Genomic DNA, 18,517 nt, shown 5'->3' with positions numbered 1-18,517 from the left:
GTTTCTACATTTTTTTGCATACTTTGGATGAACAGCAAACATTGGTCTATCACATTTGCAAGGGTTATAACTGTTTAAGTATTGAAAAATTTAAATCTCTATTGTGGAGAAGGGAAGGTTTGGTGCTTATCCAATGACAGGATTTTATGATTACAGTTCTTATTTAATCTCATCCTTTTTCCTTGTCCAGCATAGATGATGACTGGTCCATGTGGCCGCGGGCGTACTGGGTATTTTGGGAGTTTCAATCATCCAGTTACATGTAAAGAGATCTTAGAGCTGATTATCTTACAGACAGGGATAAGGGACGCAGATGTTTATCACCGGTGGAATCGTATTGTCCAAGTGCCTGAATCTGACTGTTTTCGCTGGTTATAGACTTCTGGTACAATGTCCTCGCTGACCTCTTGAAATGACTTTTTATTGATGACATTCCTGTCTGTTCGTGTAAGGTTACAATTGGTGTTATCCTCGGCAATTTTGTTATTATCCTGAGGACTTTATTTTGAGATGTCTCTAATTTATTTATGTAAGCGTTGGCAGCATAGCCCCATGCGGGGGAGGCATGTTAGGTACAATATGGAACGGAGGAATGATTTATATATTACCAACGCTTAATTAATGTCAATTGTGGAGGATTTATTTAATATAGGGAACAGTTGCCTCAGTCTGTAATTAGCTTTGCGCAAAATACAGGATGTCGGTCACGGTAGCCGAGCGGTCTAAGGCATATACTGTCTTCGCGCGCTTGGAAACCGGGATCGTGAGTTCGAATCCTACTCAGGGCATGGATGTTTAGTTTGTGTGTGTGCGTTTTTCTGTGTTTGTGTACAGGTAGAGGCCTTGCGACGAGCTGATCACCCACACAAGGAGTCCTACCAATGTGTAAGATCTAGAAAAACCGAAGTGAACAGAGAAGTTCATGGAGGTAGGCCTAGACCCACTGGGGCTGTAGTTCCAAGGAAAAACAAATGCAGGATATGTGGGTTCGGTATGTTAATTGAGTCAAGTGTAACACCAAGATACTTTGATTCCTTAGTCCAACATATGATTAGTTATAGTGTCGCAGTCGTGTAGAAAAGAGTGTAATTGTGCTTTTTATTTCTTTTGCTGCGATGTTGCTCCATGTACTACAAACCCATCTAGACATATCAGCGTCATCTTTTCCTCATTGTTCATGGGTGCCACAAACAGCTGTGACTTGCACTCGACATAAGCGTAATAGAGATGTTTGATCCGGTATTGCTTGCGGGACTTGAAGACTTTCAACCGTGGAGCGACAAAGAACAAGTCCAACGGGATTTTGCTTGAGACTGCATCACCCACTCTCTTGACTGCCTCCTGTGGTTTGTGAAACATAAGATTTTTGACAGTTAATAAATGAGGCTACTTTAACTGCTCCTTTAACACGGTCCAGAAACTGGGTAAATGTTGTTCCTTCAATTTGTATATGACACTGACAAATATATATATATATATATATATCGTTTGTATATATCCGTCAACACAACAGTCAAATAAAGAACTGACTTTCACATTTGTGTCAACTGAGTTTATTTAATTTGTGATATATCTATGCAACGGGACACGCGTTAGCGTAGTGCTTGAGGGGCTATGCTACAAGCCGGAAGGTCGTGGGTTCATGTCCCGATGAGGTCATTGGAAAAGGACTGTTCTTTATGGACACACGCGCAAAGTGAAGAACGGGACGATGACAATTTTTACGAAACTCAGAGGGCACCATCAGAAAGCACCGACTTACGGAGTTAAACCAGGCATTTATTTGTTGAGAAGCCACCAGTTGTGCAGCTATTCAAGAACTTCCCAGCATTTTATGGAATCCGAAGATTCATTACCGTGTTCAAAAGAGTTTTTCATTAGTCCCTATCCTGAGCTAAATCAATCCAGTCCATACCACTCTATCCTATTTCTCTAAGATCCATTTTAATATTATCCAACCACCCACATTTTGTCTTCGTACTGGTCTCCTTCCTTCTGTCTTTCCCATCAATATCCTACAAGCATTCTTCCTTCGCTCTCATTCGTGCTATATGCCCTGCCAATATCATCCTCCTTTACTTGATCTTTCTAATTACACTAGACGAAGAGTATAAGTTAGGAAGCTCCCCATTTTGCAGTTTTTAAAAAATGCACTCCCTCTTTCATTTCAAAGCCTACATTAATAACCACCTGATGTGCCCGGTATACGTTATGTAAAACAGGGCCATTACCTAGCAGCGGTCATTGTCTACTTGTTTCTTTCGCGGTCGTTGCCTAGCAACGGTTCTACATGTCGAAGTATATGTGTTCGCCAGTGGGGACGGACGATCTTCTCTGTGACGAATGCTATGGGTAACAAAAAAGCCACTGACAGGAAGTACAGTTACAGTAAGAAAGAATGTGTTATAATTAATTGTAGTGCCGCCTGACGAACATCCAGTAAATCGATTCGCCAATCCAAACCCGCGTTTGAAGTCACTAATGCACTTGACAATATTAAAATGGATCTTGGAGAGATAGGATGGGGTGGCATGGACTGGATTGATCTGGCTGAGGATACGAACCAGTGAAGGGCTCATGTGAACAGGGTTATGAAACTTCGGGTTCCATAAAATGCTAGGAAGTCCTTGAGTAGCTGCACAGCTGGCTGTTTCTTAAGGACTCATCTCCATGGAGTTAGTTAGTTAGAGCAAGTTACGCCAAGCGATAACACTACGTACTCTCAGGTTCCCAATTAGTAGAGTTCTATCTTCTAGGATATAAAGCCATGTTGTCTGTTGAAAGTTAACCAACGTTTCCGAGGAATATATCGCCTCCATCTTCAGGGCAGAATAAGCCGAGCAACATACCAGCTTGAAAGCAGTTGGTAAGCAGGGTTTCTTCCACGGCTTATTCTTCGACCCTCAAGATGTTCCTCCGAAACGTCGGTTGACTTTAAACAGACTACACTGCGTTATATCCCACCACCTCGATCCTTTCAGGCAGATTCTGCTAGAGCACCATTAATCTAGCAACGACTGCGTCATGTGACATACACGTACTTTCCCCATTGATATTCTGACTTGCTGANGAATCTGCTGACCAGTATTTTTATTTTCCAAGTGAACACTGGCGGTTGTAGTCCTTATGTAACATTGTCTCTGTGAAGAGGATGGGCGTGTTGTTGTGCCGCAAGGGGTTGGGGTAGCGCCGACCCCTATGGGCCCGTGGATTGCTCTTACTGGGCTTGGGAGGTGCCGGGTAAATGAAACACACATATACAAAATTACATTGAGGATATATTACTTCTCTCTCCTTCTCTGTCTAAAGGTCAACTAATACATGGAAATCAATCTAACTACAACTTACAGTACATGATATTCATTCTTTGGCCTGNTAGGATGGGGTGGTATGGACTGGATTGATCTGGCTGAGGATACGAACCAGTGAAGGGCTCATGTGAACAGGGTTATGAAACTTCGGGTTCCATAAAATGCTAGGAAGTCCTTGAGTAGCTGCACAGCTGGCTGTTTCTTAAGGACTCATCTCCATGGAGTTAGTTAGTTAGAGCAAGTTACGCCAAGCGATAACACTACGTACTCTCAGGTTCCCAATTAGTAGAGTTCTATCTTCTAGGATATAAAGCCATGTTGTCTGTTGAAAGTTAACCAACGTTTCCGAGGAATATATCGCCTCCATCTTCAGGGTAGAATAAGCCGAGCAACATACCAGCTTGAAAGCAGTTGGTAAGCAGGGTTTCTTCCACGGCTTATTCTTCGACCCTCAAGATGTTCCTCCGAAACGTCGGTTGACTTTAAACAGACAACACTGCGTTATATCCCACCACCTCGATCCTTTCAGGCAGATTCCGCTAGAGCACCATTAATCTAGCAACGACTGCGTCATGTGACATACACGTACTTTCCCCATTGATATTCTGACTTGCTGACGACGTCTCTAAATGAGCAACAAGAACAAATGTGACATTTGTGGTCGCTCCAGACGCTTCTTTGTAGGCTTTCGCAACCCGCCTTGTGGTAATCCCTACGCTCTGTAGAACAGTGTTTGCGTTTCAGCGCAACTTGAATTTGTTTGCTCGTATTTGCGTGACAGGGGAACTTGTTGGCGGCGCTGGGGGATGTCTTCCTGCACGAGTCGCCGTCCCTGGTGTCCATCCAGCTGGACTCGAACAGCCTGGTGTCTCTGCACAACGACTCGCTCCGGGGCCAGTCCTCCGTTCAGATCATGTGGCTGGGACACAATCGGCTGACGCGTGTGGATCGCGCCCTCTTCAGTGACTTGCTGCTCATCCAGCGCGTCTACCTCACCAACAACAGCATCTCCCACATCGAGGACCGCGCCTTTGAGCCCATGCAGGCCCTCAAGTTCCTCGATCTCAGCCTCAACCGGTCAGTAAGCAGCAGGCTCGGGTTTATGTCATATGCTTCATAATATTACAGAAAAATTAAAAGCCAGAGTTACTTTACGACTGGCCGTTTACCGCCAATCAGTTCATCTTGGCGACAAGCCCCTTGAGACCGACGACCAGTAATTATTTTCGACTGAACACTTGCGGTTGTAGTCCTTGAGTAGCAGCCTCCCTCACGAGAGGGTGAGTCTGTCGTTACAATTGCTGTAGGCTCTCACCAGCATCTGACAACCTCACTGTCATCTGTAAGTCTACGATGTATTGTCTAGAAAAATTTGGGAACCTCAATGCCTCACAATTCTAAAGAAGTCCACGGTCTGTTACAGGGATAGCTTTACCTTTTAAAAGTTCGCCGTAGCCTTAATGATTTAATTTCCAACCTCTCCCGAACGCGCATGTTAATTGTAAATTTTATTATTTTATCACCGTTAAACATGTTAGAATTTAGTAAAAACCTGCGCCACCAACATTAACAATGAGTTGACCATCCGTACAATATATTTATTCGGTTTTGCGTTACAGAGACGTGGTCAGCAACAATGACTGTCTTTCTGGAAACGGGGGAACATTTTCAAATCTTATTTAGTTTATAACGTATGTTGTTTCATGAAAGAATAACAAGTGTTTTAAGCGAACTGCAAAAAGGGGGCAAAAAGCATTGAACCTTAATACCCAGCAAACAGGAAAATTTATATAAATGGAGCCACCATATAAGCACACGTGTATGACGGTTTGCTGTATTTCCCAACCATTTATTACTTGAGCTGAATAATTTGCATCACATTCTGATCCATTTTTTGCAGTGTTGCCAAGTCTGAAAATTCTCTATGCGGTTTTATGTTGTAATACTTCAACTTCTAAACGTACGGGAGTTCCTATTTTGTCTCTTTATGAAGTGAGTGTGAAACTACACTTATTCGTGTATACAGCTTAGAGAAGTTTGGAAACCCGTAACTTTTTATGTAGTTCCACTTTACACAAATAAAATCCTAATTCACATCTAGCGCAAAATGTTCAGACAGTGTTCTGACACTAGCATTAAACCCTCGCTTTGTGAACCAGAAATATATAAAGCAAAAAGTACTGGATGTCTAAATTTAATGCCATATGTAAAATTTTTGATATCAGATTATCAGTTCATAGTTTGAATATTTTAAAGTCAAATTAATTTCCACCGCACAAATTTATACTTCATTATGTGAGACTCACTTGCTCGTGATGTCAGCAGACTGCACCACGTGACAGGTCACACGTTCGCCGAGTTGCACGAGTTAGAGGAGCTCTACCTGGCGGGCAACGAGCTGCGGACCATCGAGCCACGCGCCCTCAGCTCTTTGAAGAAGTTGCGAACCCTGGACCTCAGCGACAATAGCCTAGCCGTACTGCATGATTCTATCTTCCAGGTACGGTGACCAGCTTCATTTAGTAAGAGTACTGTTTCTGTCATCAGGGTCCGGTAGGAAGCCAAGCACAGTCAGAATATGTACAGTTGGAAATTCTCTTTTTATAACCCTTTTTGTTTATTATTTATTTATTTGTATCTCTTTGTTTCTTTGCAGTTTATTTATTTGAACACTATTATTTTTCCAGCGGTTTCCCATTTTCACATTCTCCCAATTCTGTATACAGGCGGGAGTCGGGACACCTCAGTCGGTATAGCGACAGGCTACGGGTTGGACGGCCGATGGGTCGGAGTTCGAGTACTGGTAGGGTCAAAAATTTTCTCTTCTGTACGCCTTCGATACTGAATATGGGAACCGCCCATTCTTGTATCCTTAGAGTATCGAGAACTCTTTCCTCGGGATTGAAGCGGCCGGGGCGTGAAGTTGAATAGTCACCTCCAACTAGTGCCGAGGTCGAGAAAGCTGGGATAAGTACATCCTCACCCCCATACGTCTTCATGGCATAGTGTTGAATTAGTTAAGCACAGGGACAAATTTATCCAACACTGTTCACATAATGGATCCTTCCATTACTGTCTATTTTGCATTTATCCACGCATTTTATGCTACTTATAATAAATTAAGTTCAAATCTGTATTCATATCTTTTTGACTTGATTATACAACTTTGTGGCCCGTAATTTCTCATCGTCTAACTGAAAATTTTGATATGGAATTGACTTGATTTTGTAGATTCACGAAAATAAATTATATTTTTATTTTGTTCTGTTATGTGTGTATTTATTTCGCCTGCTGTAGTATTTTCTTTCTCTGTCTGCACCTACCAGAAATAAACAACTTACATTCAAAAGCCGAAAGTTTTAAGACTTTGATAAAGTACTGTCATTGATGGATTACGCACTAGTCTTGTACACGTTTAACCCAAGGGTGGTGAACGAATCACCAAAGAGTCAGTTGTGTGCATGCCACTTGACAGACATCTGCCCTGGAAAATGTGTGTTAATATTAGAAGCCATTATCTATTAATTTGAGTTATGCTATAGTGTTCTAGCACGCAAGCAATATTTTACAATTTCCTTTCAAATTTAAATGCGGCCAGTAAACGCTTCAGTATCCCTGTCTCTAATATAGTGCAATATTTATGTCATGTCACCAGGAGGGGCTTCCCATCAGACTCCTGAACCTTCGCAATTGTTCAGTGTCACGCATCGAGAGCGGCGCATTCCGGGGGCTTAACAACCTGAATGAGCTGAACCTAGAATTCAACCTCCTAAGCGCTGGTTCCCTACGGCATTTGGACATTCCGGGGCTGCGGGTGCTGCATATCTCACACAACAACCTGAGTGCGGTGCAGGGTAACGCACTGGATGGTCTCCCATCCCTGCAGTTCCTAGCCCTCAGCAGTGCACAAATCAGCAAGTTTCCACGCGCTCTGCTCAACTCAAACAAGGACCTTGAACATCTCGATCTGTGTGACAACCACCTGAAGCAATTGGGACGTGAAGTATTCGCCTCTTTGAAAAGTCTCAGGGAACTGCGTTTGGCTCAAAATTCCTTTCTCGAAGTGCCATATTTCTCACTGAGCAACCTCAGCTCCCTGGAGGTACTGTCCCTGTCAGGTAATCAGCTGTTAGCTGTGGACATGTCTCGGCTGAGTGGCTTGACTCGTCTGCGTGAACTGGACCTCAGTGCCAATGGCATTTCATCGCTCTCGGGCTTTGCATCGGCCAATTTGTCACAGCTGTCAAGTGTGGATCTCAGCAGTAACTCATTGGCCGCTCTACCTGCAAACTTCTTCCACCTCTCTACTTCCCTCCGTCGCCTTGACCTCGCCCAGAACAAGTTCCGACAGATTCCCACCGCAGCTCTGAACTTACCAGGACTAGGGTGGCTGAATCTCACTGGTAACCCTCTGTCGCGCATCCATGACCTCTCGTCCGTCCGGCTGTACCCCAGCCTACAAGAGATACATATTAGCGGTACCAACCTTACTATTGTGACCAGCAAAGATTTCGAGGCCTTCCCATCACTCCTGCACCTTTTCTTGGATCAGAATCGGATCTCTCGTGTCTCTCCAGGAGCCTTCAGGAGTTTACCAAATCTGCTGACTCTAGACCTCGGAGTGAACGAGCTGGAGCTCCTGCCTCAGGAACGGCTGCAGGGTCTCAGTCACCTGAGGCTCCTGAACCTCACACACAATCGGCTGAAAGAGTTGGAGGAGTTTCCTCAGGATTTGAAATCACTCCAAATTCTGGACTTGTCGTTCAACCAGGTGACCCGAGTTGGCAAGTGGACATTTCGGTACCTTGAGAATTTGGCTGAGCTGCACCTGTATGGGAACTGGATCTCAGCAATAGCTAGCGATGCGTTCCGGCCTCTGAAGAAGCTGCGGTTGCTTGACCTGAGCAGAAACTACCTGGAGAAGCTGCCGTTGAGCGCATTCCGTCCACTGGAGACACAGATCCGCAGTCTGCGCACAGAAGAGAACCCACTGCACTGCAGCTGCGACTCACAGGAACTCTGGGAGTGGCTGCGAGATCACCAGAAGTTAGTTGATGTCACTACACGGGGGCTGCGCTGTGAACAGCCCCCAGAATTGCGTGGCTTGCTCTTCCTTGATTTGGAGCCCCCTCGGTTCTGCTCCACACCCTTGGTCCTCAAGCTCGCCATTCAGGACATTCAGCCCTTTAGCGTCATAGTCTCCTGGCAGAGCCGCAACCACTCCGGTCTTCACGGGTTCCGGGTTGCCTACCATGCGCTTGACAGGAATGATGCGGTGCGTATGTACACATCTTACGATATGAGTTAAAAATCATTGCTAGAAACAGGCTCTAATACTAATCGTTTGTTAGAAAAGTTTTGCCTTAATTAGTGTGTTAATGTTGTTTTGTGGCTTACCAAATTTAAGCTTTCTTCCTTCTGGAATATGACATGAATTCTGAAGTAGACTGTATTTAGCTCTTTCGCCGTCTTCACCTCAGTAGTGTTCTGTGTTCTCATGCTTTGTTCATGGATATGAGTTCAGGTGGACTGGAGAAATATCTGAAGTGAATATTAAATTCAGAAATATATACGTACATTTGTTTCAAAAGATCCTGCATTTGTGAATTTTACGGCATACTTTTTTTTTTCATGTGATCTGAGGCCTTGTATCTCCGACTGGCCATTGAAATTAAACAGAAACACTGATTTGTTTCTGTTGTCTTTTTCGATACCAAAGTATTTGTGTGAGTGTTCAGTCTTATAAGAATAAGTTAGTAGTTTTTAAAATCTACGTATAAATTATGCTGGCATTATATTAAAATTGAAAGCAATATCGTATTATTATAGGAGTTGGTAGCAATTGCATGTATTGTTAAACACAACAAATTACTGAATGAATTGGGATAGCTCAGTTGCTATAGCAACTAGTTTAAGGGCTGGAATACAGAGCAATAAATGTTTGATTTCCGGCAGCAGAGAGATGCTTATCTTCTGCACTGCGTCGATATCTGTACTGGGGTTCATACAATATCCTAGCAAGTGAGTCTAGGAGGCTCTTTCTCTGGGCTTCAGTCAGCCAAGGTGTGAAGCTGACCATTCCGCTGTTAAGGCTAAGAATACATGAACCCTATGCCTCCTCCCTCCCATGTCATTATGGTGTGATGCTTAATTAGACATGAAGACAGTTTTACCTTTTAATTTATCATTATAAGTAATTTACCATAAACTGAAATCCAGAGGATATGGTAGACATTTGCAGGTTGAAAGATACCGTGATATTTCTTATTTCTGCTTAATGACCGGTTTTCAGTTATAAACACAGAGCTGAATGATGCCGAACTACCAAAAGGCTGTGCACACTCTGGCAGTTCCACCTCAGAGGCTAGGAGTGAAACAAACTGAAGCAACTTTTCGTTTTATAGTCTTGTCTGATGTGAAGTGACAGGACAGCATTCTAGCAATAAATAAAGAACTGGTGCATAATTCTGGGCTGTCTTGGCTCTGCTACACGCCTGTTTATCATACTTTCTCCACAAGTTTCGGCATTCAGGCCATCTTCAGGTCATCTATTTATAAGCTATCTAAATGTATACAGTTTTTCACATGTTATATATAAATATTTTTAATAAATTAAATACCAGAAATTATCCTTCTACTTAATTATCTGATTCAGCACCACGCCATGAAAGTGGATATGGAGGAGTTGAGGTGTGGCTCCACATTCTTGACCTTGACACTAAATGGAGACGAGTGGTCAGCTTCAAGCTACTGCTTCTTCATCTCCAGAGAAAGAGCTCTCAATGTCCCTTGAACAGGTGGCTGGGTGGGTTCCAGAACCGGTTTGGTGGCTATAGAGGAGAATAAAATTTCCTGTATCTGTCAAAAATCAAAACCCGGTTGTCTAGTCCATAACCCAATTGCTGCACCGACTCAGCTGACATGGCACTTAAAATTGAGTATTTTAAATGTATTTTAAATAATGGGGGCTCTATGTGCCATATAAAATAAATAGTATGGATTAGCAAAACAAGCAAAACACATAACTAATATTGAAAGTGGGTCTTATCTCTTATGTCAGTGGTAGTTAACCAGCCTGGTGACGCAAGTCTGCATTAGCATTCATCATCTGTTTATCGGGTTTGCATGAAGCTATGATTTCCATATTTTCATTGGTAGGATATCAACACCTGGCGTCTTAGCAAGAAAGACTGGGAAATTATATTTATGCTTAAACCTGACTTACAGAGGAGTGTAAATGATGAATATAAACTTGTGGTTTGTAACTTGATAATTGTCATGTGGGATTTGAGGGTCTCACAGTGGTGCTATGAAAATTATATTCTTCTGGGATGTGACATTCTGTAGTCCTGTAGAGGTTTTCTGACGTTTTAAATGTTGCTACCTCAGTCATCATAGTAACCCAGCCTACCAAAGATAATAAATGGTTATTTTATAAACTAATTGTTTCATATGTTAAAACACAAATATCTGAAATTTATGTAAATTTTAAGAATAGTATATTAGTAAATGCCCATGCAAGTTGCCTCATGGCCGAAACATGATACATAATTTGTTGCATATGAGAGTAAATGCATTTATTATTTTTATATTGAAGTTACCTCAGATTTTAGAGCACAAGATCACTCTGACTTGAGCCACCGTCCCATTTCCTTCAAGTGAAGCCATATACTTCAGTATGTTATCCATGCATGTCTGGAAGCCATTTAATTTATTTCTCAATTGAAGTAGGTTCGATCAACCATCTGTTCAAATATATTTCTGTACTAAGTGTCTACACGAAACTGGAACAGAATTATGAGTGTAATTCCATGCATGGTTAAAGTACCTGTCATTGTTTTCTTAATTTATACTGAAGTTAAAACTCTGTATTCATGCAATGATATTTGTTGCAAAGGGTCTATCCCTCTACTTGCCCCTGCAGGTACGTGGCAAGCTGCTGGAGCGGGGCTTGCGCACCGTGAAACTGGGAAAGCTGTCACCAGACACCCGCTATCTCATATGTGTGGTGGGGCTCGGCAACTGGGCAACAGGTGGTAACACAACCCACCCGCTGTTGAGTGACTCACCCTCCACACGATGCACGGAGGTGCGCACATTGGAGGCACCTGTGGTTGGTGAGGGGCTTCCCGAGAGTGGCTCCATCCTCACAAGGCGCCTTGGGCTCATCGTGGGCAGCTGCATGGGCTTCGTGGTGTTTATTGTGTTAGTGTCTGTGCTGGGCTACCTGAAGCTCAAGAAGCAGCGGGTATCAAACAAGCGTGACCAGCCTCTGCCTCAGGAGTACATCTCCTACAGGCACTTCTCCATCCAGAGCGGAGACAACGCACAAGCTGTCAATATCGGCACTACCTCACTCACTTCATGAACCGGTAAAATGAAACACCACATGTAATATCTGATTCATATGTTACACAATAACAGGGGAGTGAGAGAAACCGGGTAGGGCTGTAATTCTTGCCGCCATTATATGACATCACGGTCATCTCTTTGAGCCTTAAAAACTACATCATGTAATTTTTTTTAATTGGACACGAAAATAATTTTTTCACTACGTAAGAAATATTTTTTAATGTTTTGGGAATGTAAGATCTTCATTCATAATGTTTCAGCAATTCAAAATTCCATTTTTTGATCTCTCCTCTGGTCAAGAGAAGTGTGTACAGTCATTTGTTATGAGATAAGCGCTTCGATGGGAGTGGCGGTTACGATATTGATGGTAGTGAATAGCTTTTGCTACAGACATGCAGGCACCTGAGCTACCTCCACTCTATAGCTGAACGACGCCCCTAATTTCCCTTACTAACTTACCTGCGTAGCCGTATATATTCGTGGTTGTGGTTTTGTCTAGAAGGATCAATGTAAACTGTGAGTCCTTTCGAGGCTTCACGGACACAGGGTTGAGGGGCGATGATGGAGATTCTGAACAGCTACACAGCTCAAAAGAATAAACTAACATATCAACAAAGTAGCTCTTCAGAACAGCCAAAGACACCACAGAAGGATAAACCAGCACATCAACAAAATATACATCAGACAAGTACATAACAGCGGCATAGTAATCTAAAATAACTTAAAATGAAATATTTTGGGACAGCGTGGCAACAGAATAGCAATTTCCTTTAATCCAACATCTTGTACCTCTGACGATGGTCAGTTAGGCCGAAACATATAGTGTTATATAATGAGAACAGACGAAGACGAAGTGTGAATGCTAGTATGTTGATGCAGTTTCACAAAGACGGCAAGGACTGAGAACACGGAGTTACAATTCACACATTTTGTTTAAATTCCATGTGGGACACATTATGTTTCTTGCGTTTCAGAATCACTAATTATGTGTAAACTTCATAAACTTCAGATGAAGACTTTGACAGTTCCGTGTACTACATTATGGAGCATACAAGTCCTCACTTTGTTTTCTGTATGCAGGTTACATGATAGAGATAAGAGGGGACAAACCTGCAGATACGAGTGTACTTTCCATTATGCGTGCAGTACAGTTGCTCCCTGTTTGTTGCGGAATACATATACATCACAGAGAAAAATCTCTTTATAAAGTTCACCAAACTTTTTATGCGTCCCGTCGTTATTTTCTTTTGCTCTACATTAGAGCCTGAAGACGATGGACGCGCGTCACTTAGTATCTTTTTGCTACGAAAATCTAATACGCTGAAAGTTTTCTTTTTTTCTCTCGTCTTCTTGACCCGTGTCAAATGGTTTCCCTAGGGGGCACCGTGAGGAGAAAAGTTGGTAGATGTTGACGCGAGAAGTTTTTCAGGCCAGATATTGTTTTAGGACTGGCAGAAAAATTTAAGAGATATGTGCGACACTGGTAAGAGAGGTCCCGGCTCGATTCTACAGTCACTCAAATATAGGACAAGCCTTGACCACTGTTCGTGTCATCTTAGAAACTCCCAGCCTGCTAACGCGGTATCGCAGATAGTTGAAGCACTATACTACAAGCCTGAATGTCGCGGTTTCGATTCCCGATGAGGTAATTGGATTTTCAATTGACCTAATTCTTCCAGCCGCAATATAAACCTCTGGTCGGTTCAGCCTCTAACAGCAATGAGTACCAGGACTTTTCCTTGGGGTAAAGGGCGGCCGGCCATTAAGGCTGACAAACCCACTGTCGTTTCTGAGCCAGTTTTTGGCGTGTTGATCTCGTGCCCAAAGTTTGTCTGCACCTTTCAGTCACTATCTGTTTAGTCCGGGTTACTTCTAGCGTTATTACGTAGCCTAATCAATTCCATGGAGCTGAGTCTTTCTTGAGTACCTTACTGAACCACTCAGTACCAAAAGGTTCTTGATTACAAGATCCCTCCATTTCTCCCTGTCCTGAGCCAGAGAAGTCCAGTCTACACACTTGCATCCTCCTTTGATATCCGGTTAAAAGTATCCTCAAATGCACTTCTAGATCTTCCTACTAATCTCGTTCCTTGATATTGCTACAAAAACTCTGTTTGCCCTTTCCTTGCATGCGTGCTACATACCCATTCGCATTTCATTCTTCTTGATTTTATCATTCTAATGGGGCATAATTTGTGACCCTCCGCATGGTGCAGGTTCCTCCAAGATCATAGTATAATACATTACAGTGAAGGAATGAAGACCACAAATCGTAAATTCCCTGGATACATGGGGTTTTCCACTCCCAAGCGCATAATGTTAAAATATTCTCGTTGCACTGTTTGAAAACAGGCAGCCATTGCAACACACATAACCACGTGACATTAGAACCAGTGAAGCAGAGATAATTCTGATTAGGCGTGACACTTGAAGACCTCTTCCTTTCCATTCGCAACATTTTCGGAAGTTATATTAAGTTCTTAAATTCCACAAGTCCTACAAATAGATTAAGTTTCAAGTTTCGTTCTAAAAAACCTGGTCGATTTTGTGCTCTGAATTCATTTACAGACTAACACACCTCTATTTCATTGTTTGCTTTGGCACTAAATTCATACCCGGCACAACAAGGGCTGGAGTTGGTTCAGTGCAGGCTCTTGTGGGACATAGACTCGAAACGATTAAAGGGAATGTATTTTACAGGTTAAAGAGAGAGGTTTTTGGAGGTAAGATATCGAAATTCAGAGCATGACATCGTCTAAAAGTGCAGATATGTCGTTGCTGCTCTAAGACTGTAACAACACAGCAGCACTGTTATGGGCTTTCTTGTCGAAACCAAAATGGGTCGCGTCGATTGTCAGATCAGTGTATAGGATAAGACATGAAAGGGAGTACTTTCTTATGCACGTACAATTGTTCTATGGTATTTTGTTGCCTATGTCTTTCTCGCTTTACGACTATCATATCAGATTTCCAACTGTATATGCTATTCCTACTGCCGGTCACAGTAGCCGCGCGGTCTAAGGCATGATCTCTCTTCGCTCGCTCGGACTCTGTGACCGTGGGTTCGAGTGCCACTCAGGGCAGGGATGTTTGGTATGTGTATGCGTTTATTCTGTATTTGTGTCTTCCTGTGTGTAGGTAGCAGCCTTGCGACGGGCTAATCGCTCGTCCAAGGAGTCCTACTATCTGTGAAAAATGATTACGGAACCGAATAAGAGGCCAGGGCCCTGAGTGGGCTGGAAGAGCCATTGAAAACAAAAGTATTATTCATGCTATCCACAGACACATCTGGGGCTGGACTTGAGATATCTGAAACTGAATACGTTGGCTCCAAGGCGTGTATATTAGGAACTAACCCCCACACTTTATCGCGTATGTAAAACAGCTGTGGATTATTCGTCTCTCTCATCCCGTGTGGAGGTGGACTAGAATGCTTCCACCGTAATCCTGCGAGTGGAAAGAGGCGTCGAAAACGGAAGTATCGTGTTTTAGACAGTAATATATGGATGCGAGTCCCACGGGATTCGGACCCAAGAAGACTGCGCTGGCGAGAATCAGCGGAAATTGTAAACAAGAAGCCCCACCTCTCGTTAGAGAGAGCGCCCCCACACGAACGAACCCACAACTGTCTGACAGTAATAAAAATCTGGTCGTAAGCCTCAGATGGGTGCTTTGTTCCAAGACAGACTGGCCGACTGACCGTCAGTCGTAACATAAGACTCAGAGTCGTGTCTCAGACTGCCTGTATGGAAACCCAGGAGACTGGCAAACTGTTGGCGCCCCAGAATCTTATGTACACGGGAGGCTCATAGTTCTACTCCCTGCCGGGGCACCGGCAGTCCTCCATCAAGTTCGTCGTGGTTTTCTTCGGTCTCTCCAATAGAAGTCCGGGATGGTACCTGCATTAGATCTGTCCAGTTCCTATCCAAATCTCCATTCATCTATCACCCTCCCTTTCGGCACCGCTTGTACAGCTACCTAAAACATCGTTAAGTAGCCAACAGAAGGACTTGTGACTTAATTTTCTCATTAACATTATAAAACATTTTGGACTTGTCGGAATAAGGGTAGCACGCTGTAGCGTAGTTGGTTGCGGCATTTTGCCACAGGTCGTGGTTTCGAATCCCGATGAGGGCATTGCATTTTCAATTTACCTAATCCTATGGCCCTGGGATCGACTCAGTCTCTAACAAAAATGAGTACCAGAAAATTTCCTGTGGGTAAAGGGCAGCCGGCCGGCGCGTGAGGCTGACATCACCGTCGTTTGTGAACCAATTTTCTAGGAAATGTGGGAGCCTCGGCATCCCATAGCCCCATGGACTTTCACAGTCTGTTACAGGAATAGCTTTACCTTAACCTTCTTATCTTGCCGTGCCATTAACTTTTTTATTTCTGTGGCGCTACAGCCCCAATTTTGAGCCTAGGCCTACCTCCATGAAACTCTCCGTTTCACTTCGGTTTACTAGATCTTACACATTCGGTAGGAGTGATAAGCTCGTCGCAAGGCCTCTACCTATACACAAACACAGAAAAACGCACACAAACATCCATGCCCTGAGTGGGATTCGAACCCACGATCCCGGCTTCCGAGCGAGCGAAGACAGTGCATGCCTTAGACCGCTCGGCTACCGTGACCGGCATGCCATTAACTTACTGTCTCCAAAATATAATATTTCTCTCCAAGATGGTGGTTGTTATGCATCTGTTCAGGAATTCCAGTCCTACGTAACTCGTAGGCTGTTGACTGTCAAGCTGCCATTGTTGTCGCGACTCTAGGTAACTTATTACTTGTCTGTGGGGATTCAGGCTCAATGTTCAGAAGTTTCTCTGTTCATAATGACTGGAAGCTGAGTTGTAATTAAATTGTTCGACAGAATGGAAATCAGTTTTATCAGTTTAGTGAAGAAAATCATGCGTCCATTAATCGACTGATGCATTTCTCCCTTGTGATCAGTCGCTGTCGCCTGTTTCGATCAATAACCATGACTAAAGCAGCATCATCTATATGACTGAACAAAATCTTTCATAGACCACCATTATGTGACCTCATATTCTCCTAATAAATGACTAAGCAATAAGGGTCCAAACCCAAACCATTTCATGACAATACAATTTATTTTTGGTAGGTCCAATAATGAGAAACAGTATTCTGTGATATTCAGATCACCGTGTATATAATCATCACTATATAAAATATTAATAAAAATGTAAGTATTTAACATCTCAACGCATTGCCTGGCAACGGCTCGATAAACACCCCGTGATACTGCACGCAACAATAGGACGAATGTTATAGCTCATTGCTAGGCCGAAGTCAGCGCACCAATGGACTGGCGAGGTAACAGTCACGTGACTTGTTTTTTCAGTGTGGTCCGCGCCATGCCCAGTGCTAGGCAACAGAAGTGTATACACTTCTACAACAATAGAAGGTGTTTTCTATGCGTGGTCCGTGTCGAAGTACCATAGGGGGCAACAAAGGTCGTGTGCGAATAGTCACATCTGAAAAACCGTGAGTAAAGAACACCAAGCCGTCATGGAAAAGAGACGAGAGTGCAGTTGCAAGAGTGCGGCTGTGAAGAAATGACTTCATGTGTAATATCTGGAGTGTGTAATTCACTGAGACTCTTATAGTTCCTGTGTTTTAATCACGTTACCAGGAGACGACGAGCGGGTGAAACAGGGAATCATACAGTGCAGAAATAGCGATAGTGCTATAATCACGTGTAGTTACTGGTGGTGTGTATAGGGAGTAAATAAGCCCGTTCATCCAATCCAGAACCCGCGTTATTAGTCACTAATACAGGTGACAGTATTAATTTTTAAGGAATAAATCTTTCGGCAATATGGTCAGATGCCTTGGATGGGACCCATTTGCCTGCGCAAAAGGAAACAATGTAGCAGAAGTACATCACGGCTACATCAAACATGTGTGTCGTGCATTAAGAGCCAATTGAAATGCTAAAATATCTGTTTCATTGTCTTGTACCGGGAGCACTGGTCCTTACCGAATATCTGAGGGATTGGTTTCACCTTAAAATCGCTATTTTGGTTCGGAGTTATGGGAAAACTTACATATATGTTTCGACATGAATTGCATGTAATTGCATCAGGGTGGAGAGATGCGTGAGATCTTGAGGAACAGCTGAATATTCTCTTAACACTGACCTCAGTGAAGCACGGCAGAAGGCGCCGATAAACTATTTTTGTCCAAGTCAAAAGCAAACCTACGAGCAATTTCTGTGCCGTATTCGTCGAAAATGAAATGGCATAATACGTGATATACATTTAGTGCTTCATAGGAGGGACTTAGTTATAGAGATTATATGTACTAAATGTTCCAGTGGACCATTGTAACCTTTAAAGACTGAAGGAAGGAGAGAAAAGAAAAAAGTGGGGCGGTATTGAGAGACTATTGGGGGGGGNGACAAGAAACCATATTTCCAGTTTGAAGGTTCCCAGGCGGTGCCCTCTCGTCCTGATGACTACATTAGGGCGAAATTTTGATGTTATCGTTAGGATGTCTACATTTGAAGCAAGCATTGCAACTTTGAATTTGGGTACCAAAAGAACATTTGCTCTAGGGCCGAGGGAAACCACGGAAAACCTGATCGAGATGGCCAGTTGCAGGACCTTCCGGATGCAAACTGACTTGTAGCCAGCAGCCCGGCATTAAATGCGGGAACCCTAATGTCAGACCCTCTCTGTGTTTTTGCTTTATTTGAAACAAAAATTCCCACATTTGTTTTTACAGATATTTCATTTTATGTGCATACTTTGGATGAGAACCAAACAGTTTTGTATAATATTTGCGAAAAAAAAAATATACATGCTTATGTGCATATTCATGCATACGA

At 43.1% G+C, this 18,517-nt stretch overlaps 1 protein-coding gene across 2 annotated transcripts in view; it reads left to right on the top strand.

The window, feature by feature from the left end:
• The window catches only part of LOC111870344 (chaoptin), a 568,027-nt gene that overhangs the window by 536,511 nt on the left and 12,999 nt on the right, over positions 1–18,517 (top strand). For both annotated transcript variants that reach the window (XM_033753788.1, XM_023862544.2), the window contains 4 exons: positions 4,093–4,388; positions 5,637–5,811; positions 6,967–8,586; positions 11,236–11,683. In XM_033753788.1, the coding sequence (XP_033609679.1) occupies positions 4,093–4,388; positions 5,637–5,811; positions 6,967–8,586; positions 11,236–11,679 (2,535 nt within the window). In that variant the 3' untranslated portion in view covers positions 11,680–11,683. The remainder of the gene's footprint in view (positions 1–4,092; positions 4,389–5,636; positions 5,812–6,966; positions 8,587–11,235; positions 11,684–18,517) is intronic.

This window comes from Cryptotermes secundus, unplaced genomic scaffold (assembly GCF_002891405.2).
Source record: "Cryptotermes secundus unplaced genomic scaffold, Csec_1.0 scaffold391, whole genome shotgun sequence".
NCBI classification, from domain to species: Eukaryota; Metazoa; Arthropoda; class Insecta; order Blattodea; family Kalotermitidae; genus Cryptotermes; species Cryptotermes secundus.
The sequence above is the reverse complement of the archived record's forward strand: the minus strand, read 5'-3'. Positions and strand labels throughout refer to the sequence as shown.